The sequence below is a fragment of the Tripterygium wilfordii genome, chromosome 8 (genome assembly GCF_013401445.1).
Source record: "Tripterygium wilfordii isolate XIE 37 chromosome 8, ASM1340144v1, whole genome shotgun sequence".
In the NCBI taxonomy this organism is placed as follows: domain Eukaryota; kingdom Viridiplantae; phylum Streptophyta; class Magnoliopsida; order Celastrales; family Celastraceae; genus Tripterygium; species Tripterygium wilfordii.
The window spans coordinates 2096589-2111167 of NC_052239.1; the positions used below are offsets into that span (position 1 = coordinate 2096589).

The 14579-nt window shown below is 39.0% G+C and overlaps 3 protein-coding genes across 4 annotated transcripts; all 3 read left to right on the forward strand.

Moving 5' to 3' along the window:
- The first annotated feature begins 512 nt into the window (after positions 1-512).
- LOC120003902 (serine/threonine-protein kinase ATM-like) lies at positions 513-4604 on the forward strand. Of its 2 annotated transcripts, none has more exons than XM_038853057.1 (2): positions 513-706; positions 859-4604. In XM_038853057.1, the coding sequence occupies exon 2, from the start codon at positions 913-915 to the stop codon at positions 4219-4221; it is 3309 nt and encodes a 1102-aa protein (XP_038708985.1). In that variant the 5' UTR covers positions 513-706; positions 859-912; the 3' UTR covers positions 4222-4604. The 2 variants fall into 2 exon arrangements, with proteins under 2 accessions (XP_038708985.1, XP_038708986.1); XM_038853058.1 differs by having other exon boundaries at positions 513-705; positions 855-4604.
- A 1298-nt stretch (positions 4605-5902) lies between these two features.
- Positions 5903-9100, forward strand: LOC120004141 (probable inactive poly [ADP-ribose] polymerase SRO5). The gene is made up of 5 exons (XM_038853403.1): positions 5903-6944; positions 7024-7265; positions 7357-7493; positions 7597-7692; positions 8612-9100. Exons 1-5 carry the CDS (start codon positions 6367-6369, stop codon positions 8705-8707), a joined length of 1149 nt encoding a protein of 382 aa, XP_038709331.1. The 5' UTR covers positions 5903-6366; the 3' UTR covers positions 8708-9100.
- A 2080-nt stretch (positions 9101-11180) lies between these two features.
- Positions 11181-11984, forward strand: LOC120004223. Its single transcript, XM_038853492.1, has one exon. It carries the CDS (start codon positions 11181-11183, stop codon positions 11982-11984), a length of 804 nt encoding a protein of 267 aa, XP_038709420.1.
- The last annotated feature ends 2595 nt before the right edge of the window (positions 11985-14579 follow it).

The following is a 14579-nucleotide window of genomic DNA, read 5'->3' on the forward strand; positions in this document are numbered from 1 at the left end:
ATGCATGACTCAGGTTCAAGTTTGGAGTAGGTTAGGGTTCAGATTTACGGGTTTAAAAATGATTATCCGAACATTTATGAAAAAACAAAAAAATTAAAAATTAAATGGTAAACGAAAGCCCGATGATAAAAAGTTATAGAACGATTTTGGTTTTAAATTTTAAATAATTTTTTAAAAAATTTTGGTATATGATATCCTACACGAGAACGATTTTTATATTTTCCTAATTGGAAAATTACCCACCCAGCCCTAATGTGTTTTTTTTTTTATCAACGACCCCTTATCGTTAAAACATAGGCGTTTGGTGGCTAGTAATATCAAACATGTAAATGTGGGACCCAACATTCACTGACACTAGTAGCCACTACCCACTAGTGTAAGAAACTGGAAAGTGGAAACTAATCAGAATTCGTCTTTGTTGTTTTCACTTTTGAAGCCATAAATCTACCTTTAAATAAGGACAGGTCAGACTCCACTACATACATACATATATACATACATTCATACAAACCAAATCCCTAAAAGACTTCCCTTTCACTCTCTCTCTCTCTCTCTAGCGTATTTGGAGCAAATAAAGAAAATAAATTATTTGCTTTTTTAAAATCTCTATCGTAGTCAGAAGAATCACACTTAGCTTAGCTTACTACTCAACCCGGATCGCCGCAGAGTTGTTGACTCAGTTGACAATGTAAAACCGCTCTTGTAGGTATGTATATCCTCCACACAGGAACTACGAAGTTTTGATTTTTATGTGTTTCTGGGGTTTTTTTTTTCTTTTGGTTGGTTTCTGGGTTTTGTTGTTCTTACACTCATGAAGCATTGTAATGAAGCTTTACCCTTTTTTCCCTGTGTTCGAAGCTCTGCAGAGACGGCTGTAGTAAAGAGAAGAAAATTTGATTTCTTTTAGTTTAGATGGAAAACCCTAAGACCCCGGAAACCCAAGAAGCTCAAACCCTAGATGTTAAATCCCTAGAAGAGGCTTCTGGGTTGTTTGGTTTCAGTAAGAATTGTACTGGGTTTGATTCAGATTTGGAGCTTCTTGTCGATGGTGATGAAGCTGTTGAAACAAACGGCCACAATGCTGTGGGTCTTGAGGTGGAAGCAGTTAAAGCTGCAGGTTATGCTGAAGGAAAGAATTCGGAGGTGGGTGCGGATTCTGTGGTGGGCATTGCTGTAGAGACCGGTGATGCTGTTGTTCAATTTGAAGAGGATGTTTTGGATGGGGAGACTGTGAACCAAGCAGCCTATGTGCAGGCTCAAGGGGATGGGAAGTTAGAAGACTTGGATGGTGTTTTCAATGAGGAAGTTGATGACGGGGAAATGAAAGAAGATGCAATGTTGGATTTGAGTGGAGTTAACTCTGTGAAGAATATTGATGTTTCTGGTGATAGCGTATCACTCTATGTGGACTTTAGTGGTTCTTTTGCTGGATTTAATGGAGACACCCATGAAGAAGCACGTTTGGGGTTAATGATGGGAGATGAGGTATCAACAGAAGCTCGAGAAGAAGGGAAGGAAGAGAATCAGGATTTTAAATTCAGCGTGGGTGATATTATATGGGTTAAAACCAAGTCTGGGACGTGGTGGCCTGGAAAGATTCATGATGCTGCTGATGCATCAAAGTATTCTTTGAAGAGCCAACAGGAACATTGCCTACTGGTCAGATACTTTGGCAATGGTCATGTGAGTTGGTGCTACCCATCTCAGTTGAAGCTTCTTCGTGAAAACTTTGAACAGATGTCACGCCAAAACAAGGCTAGGAGTTTCCTTGGAGCTGTAGAGAAAGCTGTGAATGAATTTGGGGAGCTTGTGAAATCAGAAATGACTTGCTCTTGTATCTTGAAAGGAGGTGGGGTGTTTGATGGCAATGCTCAAATTCAGGAACGACTTCTTGTTTCGGGTAGCAAATACGGTGACCTGGATGAATTTTCACTGGCTCAGTTTGAACCTGAGAAATTTCTTTCCCAGCTCAAATATCTAGCACAGGTTGTTTCCATGCCTAGCATGCTTCAGTTAGCTTGTGCAAAGGCTCGTTTGTCATCTTTCTATTGTTTCATAGGACATAGCCAATTGCCGATGCAGCAGCTTCAAGGAATACCTGATGGGGATGGCATTGCTGGTGATGTGTTGATGGCCAGAGATAACACTAACGTTCAAGTTAGAGATCAAAACTCAAGGTCTCATGATGGGAGCTCACAGTTCACGAAACGAAAGAAGGAGGATTTCCAAGTTCAAGAAGAAGATCTCAACATCGCTACATTGGCTTCGCTGTCTAAGGAGGAGGTGAATTTTCTCTCGGGATCTCCAAATATGGGAAATGTAGATGCAGGGGGTGATGAGAAATCTGACAAGGGCTTTGACTTGAGAGAACGAAAAAAGAGCAAGTATTTGTCATATCCCTATGTAAACTGGGGACATAAAGGTTTTCCAGATGAAACAGAAGATTCCAAGGCTCAGCTAGTTCATTTTGAAGGTGCGAGCATGAATTCAGGTGATGGTCAGTTTTCAGGACCTCCTCCAGTTTCTAAAAGTAGTGGCAAGAGATTTCAGAAAAAGTGGTTCAAAAAGTTTGTGGGTGAGGTTAGTATACCTGCTAATCCAGAGTTTATAAATGCTACTCCAGCTAAACTGCTCTCTGAGCTTCGTTTTACAGCAGTGGATTGTCTCTATCCAAAAGAAAGTGAAAATTTTGAGGTAACGGAGTGGTTCTTTTCAAGGTACAGAATTTCCCGGTATCATGATGAGTCAGTTTACGAGATGTGTTGCAAGAATATAACTGGTCAGAAAGAGGCTACAGCTTCTGAGCCCTGCTTATTGGATAAACCAAGCCAGGAAATTAAGCAGATTTCTCCTGGTGCTAAATCTGAACCTGAGAAGAGAAAGAGAAGAACTTCCAAGCATTCTGAAAATGGAATTGTCACTGATCCACCAGTCCTGGTTGTCCTACCCAGCGTGAAACCTGAGAACAAGATACAAAAGAAGAATAGAGGCAAGAACTCAATGAGATCGAAAGTTAGATCTCTGTCTGGTCTATCAGACGTGAATATAAACGTTACCACAAGCAGCTTATCATTAGAAGATATTGAGGAGATGGGTCTGCGGACTAAAGAAACTAAAGACATACCTGATTTGAATGCCAATGGTACTACACCCAGCTTGTTGACAGACGTTTCACAGCTTATGACCCATGCTGCTTTGGAAGGCAAACCTGAGCGAAAGAAGAGAAAGAGGAAGGGGAAAGTTGCTTTACAGTGCACAAAGGGTGAAACATGTGTTGCCTTACCCAATGAAATCAGTAACAATGTAGATCCCATTCCATTGCTAGTAGATTTGCAGTTAACAGTACCGTACTCAATTCATGATATTCCCACGCAGAAGGGGACTGGTGCAGGTCTACCAGATTCCAATGGAAATGGTGCTACTAAAGGCTTGGTGGTTAAAGATTCATTAGAGGTTGGCACTTTTCGAGCTGAAGGTAATCATGAGCCGAAAAAGAGGAGGAGAAGGAAGAAAGCAACATCAGATCTTCCAAGCAGCATGCTTCCTGCTAGCATACCAGATCTGAATGGAACGAGTGCTGAACCGATAGCAGTTGGAAAGGATTTGCAGGACGCTAGTTGCCGTTCCGAGCAGAAGAAGAGAAGAAGAAACAGGGAAGGTTCTACAGGTCGCCCTAGGAAAAAACCAGCTTATGGTATCCCCATAAAGATTACAGATCATAGAGCGGGTAGCAATGGGGATGCTCTTGAGACTACTCTTATTCTGACGTTTGCATCAGGAGTTTCCATGCCTTCAAAAGAAGTTTTGATTGCAACATTTTGTAGGTTTGGTCCCTTGAAGGAATCGGAAACAAAGTTCTTGGAAGATTCAGGAAAGGCACGAGTGGTTTTCGTAAGGAGAGCTGATGCTGAAAAAGCAGTTCAGAGTATCAACAATAGCAACCCATTTGGTGCAACTCTACTTGGTTTCCAGCTGCATCAGCCATCCACCGACTCTCTGTCTTTGGAGGGATCTGGTACTGCTGCTAAGCCTTCTGGGTCAATGCCTCATCCCAAGGAACCTCTTCCCATCGACTTTATAAGGCATAATCTAGAAATGATGACATCAATGCTGGAGAAGCCAGGAAATGATATTTCTCCAGAGATGAGAACCAAACTGGAGAGCGAGATAAAAGGCCTCCTGAAGAAGGTTAGCAACATGCCTTGTTCTTCAGCTTCTTAGTTGGAACTCTATAATAATAATATGCAATCTTCTAGTAAAGTTATTTTATCGAAGTAGCGACCCTATTGTCGAATGAATTCCCGTCTTATTCAGTTTAGGAACCAGCTACTGCCCTCTGCCATTCTCTTTCTGTATGTTATATTGTAAGAAGGGGAACCTATTTCCCATTCAGTGAACTAGATTGAGATAGAAGCAGCGGCTGGCTAATCGTCCAAGGGAACTTCATATTTATTCTCTTTCAGTTACTTCTGTCCGGTTTCACCTGCTTTACCTTCACACTTCTGTACTCTTTTGTGTGTAAGTAACTATGTTGTGGGAACCCTCATGTATGGTTGTATGAAATGCCTCCTTTGAGAAATTGCTGGTTTAGAGTATTGTCTTTTCTGGCTTGCAGCACACTATCAGTCTGAAAGTAAATTCCATTTTATCGCCAGCCAGACCAACGTTTATTCAGTAGAACTGCCAAGTTTTGTATCTCCATTCATTCTCTTGACAGACTTATTCAGAATTTCTGATCAGGATAATTCAGATGAAACAAGTTAAAACTAAACTTTCCTTCCTATCTTGGATGAGAAATTGAGAATCGCCCCGCATCCACATGCGAAATTCAGCTTTGGAAAAGGGATGGTGTTCTGCCATCTTTTACAGACACAAAACATCAAAATCTTTCACAGCTCCGTCAGCTATGCTCAACAGAGACAAATGATCAAACACCTTCTGTGCGGAACGCAACGCCGCACAGGAAGACGTGATACAGAACACTCATTATGCGAAGCTCCAAATCAAAACAAGTTTCAATTCACACGAGCAATAACCAAAAAGAAGCATGAAAAGTTCACATCCAATTTGGGCTGCGGGTCTGTTTTACATCAATTGGGCTGGCCTATTGTATATGTCCAATTTGGGCTTCCTTAAGTTCAGGCCTGACATCAAGAAGCCCACGCCCAGACTTTTGTATACCCAAAGGGCCCATGCAGCCTGTAAGACTTTTGTTTTGTTTTTGTATGTTATCCCGTTGTCGTCCATGTTCATTCTCTTTTTTCTTCTTTTTTTAAACAGGGTTTGGGGAGGGGTAGGATTTGAATGCACGACCTAATGAGTGGATGATCTCTTATATGCAAGGTGATTATTGTTCATTCTTCATTGGTGGCTTGCCAATTGCGATTTTTGGCAAAAGAATAATAAGACCACACATATAAGAATACACTTCCACTCCTATATCAATGGACGTGCTTCGATAATTATGAATAGCTCATATAACATTCACGTATGTAGTATCTCATAAATGTCTCGAGTTCGAACCTTCACATTCTCTTTTCATGTATTAAAAAAAATGAACGTGCCTTAAATTTGATTATTTAGTTCTATTAAAATACACAACGAACACACACAAAAATATAATATAATATAATTAAAGAAAGCAGTGTATGTTTGGATCACTGAATGTCGGCGACAGGTGTCAACAGATAAGGGAGATTCAGTCCACATTTGATAACCCCCAAACACGGCCCAAATAAAGAAAACCTTGCGCAATACGCACGCATCCACGATATTTTTTATTCGCAAGGCTATTAAGGTAATTCCACCAAATCACGATCTCCAGAACCGCCTGCTTTATTTAGCCAAAACGACATGCTGCTCTTCCTATTCAAAACAGCGGCGATGACTCCTAATGGCAATGGCGGTTCCCTCAGTTTTTGATTTCTATATATGTATATATATATAGCAAAGGGACCTAATAAAAATGAACAGTCACGCTTTCTCTGTTCTTCATCCTCCCCAAGTAATTCTCTCTGTTATTTAATTTCCTTGCTCCGCAAGTTCTTCTTGCACCGCCTTCTTCGTCCTTTCTTATAATCCTCTTTTGATTCTAAAATGTATACCTCCTTCGTTTGAGCTGTTGCAAATTTCCGATTTCTCTTCTTTTGATCCTTCGTTTGAGCTGTTGCAAATTTCCGATTTCTCTTCTTTTGATTCTGTTGTTTTTTTTTTGTAGATTCTTCATTTGATTCGTTTGTTTCGGTGATTTGTTCGTAAATTTTCTAGGCAAATCTTGGTTTAGAAATCTGTGTATTGTAAACTCCGTTACATTTTGTAACCTTTTCTTTCCCTCTCCTCTGATTCAAGAATTTGGATTTGGTAGTGATGGAAAACAACAGAGATTCATTTATGCGAATCTCCATCACGATCGAACCTACCGCAGAGGTCACGCCCGCCAATGGCGTGAACTTGGCGAATGGATCGCTGGATAATCACGAAAACCGAGCTGCTAGTGAGTTTTCGAGTTTGGAAACATCGATTGAGGACGATGCGCTTGTTTCCGATGGCGATAGCAGCGCCACCAACGGGACCAATTATGGGAAGGTGCCTTCCTTCGGTAATGACTTGACAAGGTTGCTTCAAGGGGATAGCGTGCACGATCAACTCAAGAGGACGTTCGTTCAGGGATTGCGTTTTCTTGAAGCGCAACCCGAAGTGGTTTCCATTCACAGGAATTCTTTTCCTGGTCCGATTGGGCAAGCCAAGCTGCAGGCGTTTCAGATGTTTGCGAAAGCCACCGAGGAGAGGCGTGGAGGGGATGCAAATGTCAAGTACGCTTGGTATCCTGCTACAGGAGACGAGATACGCCGGATTTTGCAAGATGGTTTTGGTCACGCCAACATGACTAATGGCCTTCACGGCTGTGGTGTTTATCTCTCACCATATGAGTCTCCCATGGAAAGGTGAAGCTTCTGCTATGCGTTTTTAAATCTCTGTTTTTATATTAGGTAATTTTGAGATTTATTCTGTTTGCCCTTGCAGTGTCAAGAGAACAGTTGCTGATAAAGATGGGATACACCATCTGCTGCGGTGCCGGGTTATATTGGGGAAGTTGGAGCTTGTGCCACCGGGTTCTAAGCAATGTCATCCATCTTCTGACCAGTTTGATTCTGGTATAGGCATTACGGGGTCTCCTGACAGGTATATTGTGTGGAGTACTCACATGAATTCTCATATCTTGCCTGAGTACGTGGTCAGCTTCCTGCCTCCTTCTTGCTTAAAAGGTATATTTTTTCATGTTGTTTTGGACTGAAATCGTTCTTACTATTGGCTATTTTTGTCATCTGATCTTGATTTGGTTTGTTGACTGAATAGGGCTCATGTTAACCTCTGATTCGCTGAAGAGACCGACTTCACCATGGATACCTTTTCCAGCTCTTATGTCTTCGCTTTCCAAGTTCTTACCCCAGAGGGATATGACTTTGATCTCCAAGTATTATAGAGATCAAAAGGTAATTCTTCATTATTTCTTTTTTTTTTTGCTTGCAACATTAGCTGATTGTAATTCGTTTAGTTCTAAGGTTTTCATTTTCTTTCAACTTGGTATTTTGTCAGTCGAAGAAGATTTCGAGAAATGAGATGATTAAACAAGTAAGAAAAATAGCAGGAGATGAATTGTTGGCTGCGGTCATCAAATCTTTCAGAGGCAAGGTACAGTTTCTAATGATCATTAGATCCCTTTGATTTGTAGAATTGAATGATTTAATTCTTTGTTAGTTTTCCCTCCCAAGTGAGGGTCTATTTAATAGTTTCTTACACGGGTGAAAGTCAAAACAGTAGTTGGATGTTTTCATAATATTGTGTATGCTCTGGCGTGTATTCATCCATTGGATATCAACTCTGCCTAACAAATTGTTTGGTCCTTTCTTTACACCTCGACATCTTGCAACCTTGTCTACGTCAGAAGTTGTTGTCAAGATCAGTAATTTATTCTTAAAAAGTTAAGTAGAGAACCTTGCAATCTACACATCTGGAGAGTCTCTCTCCCTTTTTTCAAGTTGCTAAAGATCGAGTTTCTGGCTTGGAGTGGTGGACCAGTTTGTTTGCTTTGAATTTGCATAGTATTCTGTCCTCCTAAAAGAATAACGTTCTTTGTGCTGTTTGTGGAAGATAGTATTTCCAGTAGCGGTGGCTTTATTTTGATGAGGCATCTGGAAAAGGAAATTCTCTACGATCTTACTTTGTTTGAAAAATGATTCCGATAATATGCTTTAAAGGATGATGCTGGTCCGAATGAAGTTTTCAAATGTGGTTGGAGGACAGAGATAGTTTTGGTTCGGAATGTTTCACATCCCAGCTAACTGATTCTTATTCTCGAGCTGAAATATTATTGCTATTCCATTTGTGAATCATTGCATACTTTTCATAGTTAGCTGATATTGTTAAAGTAGGTTTGCTGATGAAGTTTGGCGCTTAGATTTTTTGTTTTTTTGTTGATCAGCAAGTGATATGTGATGTTGAAGGTTATTGTGTCTGAATTTTCATTCCTTTTGTTGTCTGTTTTACCTGTAAGTACTAGTTCAGGTCAATCTAATTGCGACTAAAAACTACATTGCTTTTTGTTCTCCAGCTACTTGCATCAGGCAACTGTCCGCAGTCAATTGAGCAAAATAGGGCCAGTGAGAGGATGGGACATGGCCAGAATGGACGCCGCTCAAATGGATAAAAGGACTTGAGGAATCCAAGTTTAGATTTAAACCTTTGAGGGAACAAATTGTGAAGGCTTTCCTTTCCTGATAGAAGTAGTGTTAAGGCCATTCGGTTTTAGGACTGAATTTGTTTTAGGAATTTTCCACCTCCGTTATTCTGCAGCTTTGATCAGTTGAGTATTTTACTTGCATTGAATAAGAAGCAATGTCTTTATAGCTTTGATCAATTAGTTGGTTTTATACCTCAGGTCACTCATCCAATAGTGTTCTCGCAGAAGCAAGCACGCTTAAGTACGAATTTGAGCTAGATTATTCTCCAGGAAAACGTGTTAACGCTGAGCCCAATCAGTACACAATGGAGTGTCAATGTTTTGATTTTTGCTGTAGGACACTGTCATTGATATTCCTACCTAACATCTTCTTCTTCATTGCTTCCATGACTAATGTCGTTCTCATAACTGCTCGGTTCAGAAACATTGGAATCAACAGCACGTTCAAAGTGAGCACCATCTTCAAGACTATACATTTCACCCATTGAGTATTGAAAGACATAAAGGCAGAACTAGATTGACTGCTTACTCTCCCTTGAGCTAGTATAGGCATCTCTTGGCGCTGCAGATTGAGTTAAATCAAACTAAAACAGGCCCAAGTCATTGAAATTACAGCAACAGGACGATGAAGTATTCCATTTCCATGGCGACGTCATATCACTTTCAGTAGCGCATTATATCCTAAGATTATATTCATGCTTGAGCAAGGTGGTGAGGAAATCACGACTGTAACCAGCAGTACCGTCCATGTGTAGAATGATCTTTGTTATTGATTGCACTAGACTTAGATGGGAGACTTTACGTGATCCCAAAGAATAATAATATTAATTACTGATCAATGATCACTAATTAATCTATATATATATATATTAATTAATTATGATAGATGCCCATGCTTTCCAGCATATATACTTATTAGTTATCATATATATAAATTTTTCTATTGATTCATTGATTTGATCATTAATTTGAACGTTAGGTTTCTTGCTAAACACTTCTGGTTTGTGATACTATATATACATATATATCTACTGAACCATATTTTGTAAATTAAATTAATTAAGGTGGGTTAGGTATGCCTATATGCCAGAAAATTCAACCCAAATATTACAAACCACTATTGTCCGTTTGGGTCAAAGGTTCGTACGACTTTGTTATTTTTGGATTGTTGTTATTGGTTCTTAGGTTCAGAAAAAAACGTCGGTCGTATGAGAGAGATTGAACATTTGTATATATACCACTCGATTGAATTATATTAATACCATCTACATAAATTCTTGACACTATATATCAAAGTGACAACAAACAAAACTAGTTGAGTATGTAGTTTAGGAATAGATTACCATCACCACCCGACCAGCAGCTATTGTCTCTGTCGGGGTTTATTTGGCGTTGAAGGTTAAATATACTTAAATCAAAGTTTTCTCATTCATTGCACAGGCCAGACCAGATCATGATCATATAGATAGATATAGTTTCCAAACACAAGGTATAATATATATATTCACATCAAGTGGTGAGTGTTGTATGTATGTATATATACTATATATCTTCTAGAAGTTACTAGAACTACCAACCTAGGGTTCAAAAATGTTCCACCTGATATTGGTACATTTACTAACCTTAAATATTTAATTGTCATCTCTTGATCGAGGCAACAACAATTTCACAATGTGGACGCCCTCGTTGATTGATATTTATTATGTGTATTCATGGCCACTAAGTCAAAGATAATTAGGAGTCTGTTGTAAGGAGTTGACATCTTAATTAAGTCACATTCATAAACAAGTTTTTTCAAGTTTTGCGTACCTGTGTGTATGGTATTATATATGTATATATACATACGCCCCCAATTCCCAAATGGTAACCAAGAAGGCGAGAACAACTCAACAGACATTCCCTTCGAACAACCCACTAAGTACAAACTCAGATCAGACTAGGCATGTATAAACTCGTCGATAGGTTAGTTGGGCCAAGACCTACAACAAACTACTTGAAAATAATAATGTCAGCTAAGAATCTAACTACAATCGGACTTCGGACGAAATCCTTTAAGCACCAATTCCGAAGAGATAACTAGCTAAAATCCTAAACCTAAATTATAAACCCTAAACTCTGCCCGTAAGCTCAGTAATATTAAAAATCAGTAAGATTACACATTCTTATCAATTTTGTGATTTTGGGTTGCATCAGATTGTTTCGTTGATTTAAGATCTTGATTAAACCAAAAGGTGTGAATGTAATTATCTTTTTAATGAGGAAGAAGTAACGGCCGCTATAAATGAAAGCCATTTCTCAACCGCTTACACACCTATATATCCAAACACCGCCCCCTCGCTCGTATCCTTTACGTTAATTTAAATCTCCACCAACACTGCTGGTTTCTCTCTCTATATCTCTCAATTCCTTCTCTCTCTAGGAATCGAAAATTGAATTGAAAATGCAGGGAAGTAGTTCACTACTCTCGTTCTCTCCAGACAGATCTCCCAGTTTCGACACCTACTCCTCCGGCAAGCTCGCTGAGATTGCAGCCAGAGTCATTCAAGAATTCAACAACGAAACAGAGTCCAACGATGGAGATGGAAGCGATGGAGAATTTGAGTTCTCAATTGTATGCAGAAATGAGGAGTCCATACCTATCACCGCCGACGAGATCTTCTACAACGGACAGATCAGGCCGGTCTACCCGCTCTTCAACACAGATTTGTTGCTCTCCAACGGTTTGTGCACAATAAATGAGGAAGCCACCATAGTGAAAACCAAAGCCACGTCACATCGGCCGCCGTTACGGCAGCTGTTCAGCGAAGAGCGGGAGCTCACATCCTCGTCTTGTTCATCGTCGGAGGCAGACGAATTAGATGGCGCGGAACCAGGCACATACTGCGTTTGGACTCCGAAGAAGGCGGGAGAGTCGTCGCCGGGGCTATCCAAGAAGAGCGGCTCCACAGGTTCTTCGAAGAAGTGGAAGTTCCGAGACATCTTGTACCGGAGCCACAGCGACGGCAAGGAAACGTTCGTGTTCCTGACACGAATCAATAAAAAGGGGAAAACAGAGGAATCGAAGCAGAGAACAACTGTATCCAACACAAAGGAGGAGAGAGGACGAACTGAGGATGAATATGCAAAACGAAACAGGGCAGCGAAGGAAAGCGAGAAACGGCGGTCTTACTTGCCGTATCGACAGGACCTCGTTGGGATTTTCACGAATGTAAATGGTCAGAGTCGGAATTTGCATCGATATTGAAGCCAATATTAGGCCCTTTTTTGTTTTGTGTAAATATTTATTTTAATTACTTATTAATTATGTTAGTAGATTATTTAAAAAAAAAAACTATGTCAGTAGACATATCACATAGGCATGGTTTTGGGTATTTGTTTTTGTGACATTGGTTATATTGTTCATGTGGTTATATAGGATATTTAAATATTTTTTTCGAGAGGTATGATATTTAAATTTTTTTTGGTACAAGGGGATAGGAGGGGCAGGACTCGAATCCATATCTTATTGGATGAATTGTCCCTTATATGTGAAGTTTTTATTGTTAAACCAACGACTCGTTTTTTAGGATATTTAAATATTGAAGTTTGATAATTTCCACATAATGTGGGAGTCCCAAGGTGTAGATGCAGCACCACAAAAAAAAGTTGTGTTTGCTTTATTCGTTATTACAACTTTATCTATTCTTTGTTTGGCTGGGATAAGAAATTAGTAGAAACTATCAAATTAAACCTGTGGTACTTAAATAAAAAAATGTTAAGAATTCTAGTGTTTTTTATCCCAGTTATTTTAAATGCGGAGATGAACACATATGATCCATGTGAAATCACATACCACATATGAAATCATATGTGTTCATCTCAACCATTTGAGATAGTTGGGAGTCCGGGACAAAAAAAAATTGGGATCTGTAAAAGTGATTTATTTTATTTTTTTAATAATTCTAGAAGCTGATTCAAGTTAGGGAGAAATATAAGAAAACTTTGAAATCAGCAGCATAATTCATAAAATGAAAATTGAGACCTTGTGGATTGTTTAGATAAAACTAATGAATAAGTGTGAGAAGCTTATATATCAAATTTTGTCTCATTGAGAAAAGCATCAACCTGGATGAATATTGCATCACCGGTCTAATTACATGTTGCAACCTTCTGGAATGAAAGGAAATGTCTCACTAAAATACAAAAGGAAAAAAAAAACTATACAAAATAGTGTATACTCCCTCCGTCCCGTAAAGATAGTCCAACTTTCTTTATTCGTCTGTCCCAAATTATAGTCTTGTTTCATTTTTTAGAATGTAATTAGTTCATTAGTTTTCTAAAAGACTCCTATTTAATGTGATTTGTTATCACAGTATTAATTAGGGTCATCTAAGTATTAATTAGGGGTGTATTAGGAAATATGTGAGTAAAATTGAATCTTGTTACCATATTAATTAGATTTTCTTAATCTGTGTGAAAAAATAAGTATGACTATCTTTATGAGACGGAGAGAGTAATATAATAGGAACGCTACGAATCCCAACAATTGAGATCCCAATTACTGAGATGACTATGTACATAATTTAATATGTATGTGAAGCAATTGGGATCTTTATCTTTTTCAATAATATAATGTCTTGCAATAAATAGTTGTAAAAAGGAAAAAGATATAGTTGTAAAAAGGAAAAAGAGAGTAAGGACTACTAAGGCTGAGTAGGGAGTGAATTAAAGGCCTTAAAAAGGAAGACCTAAGGTTCTCACACGAAAAAAAGAGGAAGGCCACAAGGGTCCTACTTCTACATAATTGGAATTTGTGAGCTGTTTCTTGTCTCTTGAAATTGGGTTATATCTTAATTTTCTAATTGAAGTTGAAAGAATGACCCGAATGTGTGTATGATGCCTCCTTACAAATATGGAAGGTTGCAAGTTTAACTCCTACGCTCAGTAATTTTTGTGTTATTTTTCGTAAGAGTTTCGGTTCGTTCTTAACGATCATCAGAACGAAACAGACTAGGTTGGCCACCCAAGTTTAGATTTGACCCAATCGTCCAGTGGACATGTCAAACTAATAAATTCTCGGTTATAAAATAATAATAACCCGAATGTGCATAGTATTTTGTGTGGGGGATGGAGTTGGTATGTTGGGTCTTGGTCCATGTGGTTTTGACATTTCTTATTCCATGCCAATTCCACACCGAAACAAAACCCATTGGTTTGGAATATGAGGAAATGTGTTCAAGGTTTCACTATCTCCCACAGTCACACTCAGGCTCTCGCCTAGTTGAGGGCCTTGAGGCAAGTGGGAACTAAGGAAATAATATGAATGCATGTATTAGATTTTAGCAATAGGAAGTGGAAGATGAGAAAAAAGTTTCTAGAGGATAATTGATTGATTGTGCTACTAATGCCCGCAGAACACGGACTTTTGACCACAAATCTCTCTCACGTTGTTGTTCTCAGTGAGTTTTGTGTTCACACGGATTATTTATCAATTCTCGTGAATATATCGGGTCCGTATGATTTTATTTTTTTATAGACTGTCTTACTTAATGGTACTTGAGCTCAAAAGAAAATGTCTAGTTGATTGTGGAAATTACTAAGGTCCACCCTCATGAAAAGAGCGGATCATCCACCCCTTATAAATATGTCTATGAAAGTCATCATAGTTTTTTCACAGGTGAGCATCTAAGGTGTATTTTGAGCATCTAAAGTGTATTTTTTAGATCCGATGGTGTTTGATGAGGGTGAACAAAAGGGTGGGGCTACATGGGGTGAACCTAAGAGGGTCCCGTTGATTGTAAAGAGGTGGGTTTTTACCCTTATAAATCCAATGAGATCCTCACGTCTTTTCGATTTGGGA

Coding starts and splice junctions, on each gene's coding strand:
- LOC120003902 (XM_038853057.1), top strand. CDS start 913: ATGGAAAACCCTAAGACCCCGGAAACCCAAGAAGCTCAAACCCTAGAT.
- LOC120004223 (XM_038853492.1), top strand. CDS start 11,181: ATGCAGGGAAGTAGTTCACTACTCTCGTTCTCTCCAGACAGATCTCCC.
- LOC120004141 (XM_038853403.1), top strand. CDS start 6,367: ATGGAAAACAACAGAGATTCATTTATGCGAATCTCCATCACGATCGAA. Junction 7,266..7,356: donor GCCTCCTTCTTGCTTAAAAG/GTATATTTTTTC, acceptor TTGACTGAATAG/GGCTCATGTTAACCTCTGAT. Junction 7,693..8,611: donor TCAAATCTTTCAGAGGCAAG/GTACAGTTTCTA, acceptor TTTGTTCTCCAG/CTACTTGCATCAGGCAACTG.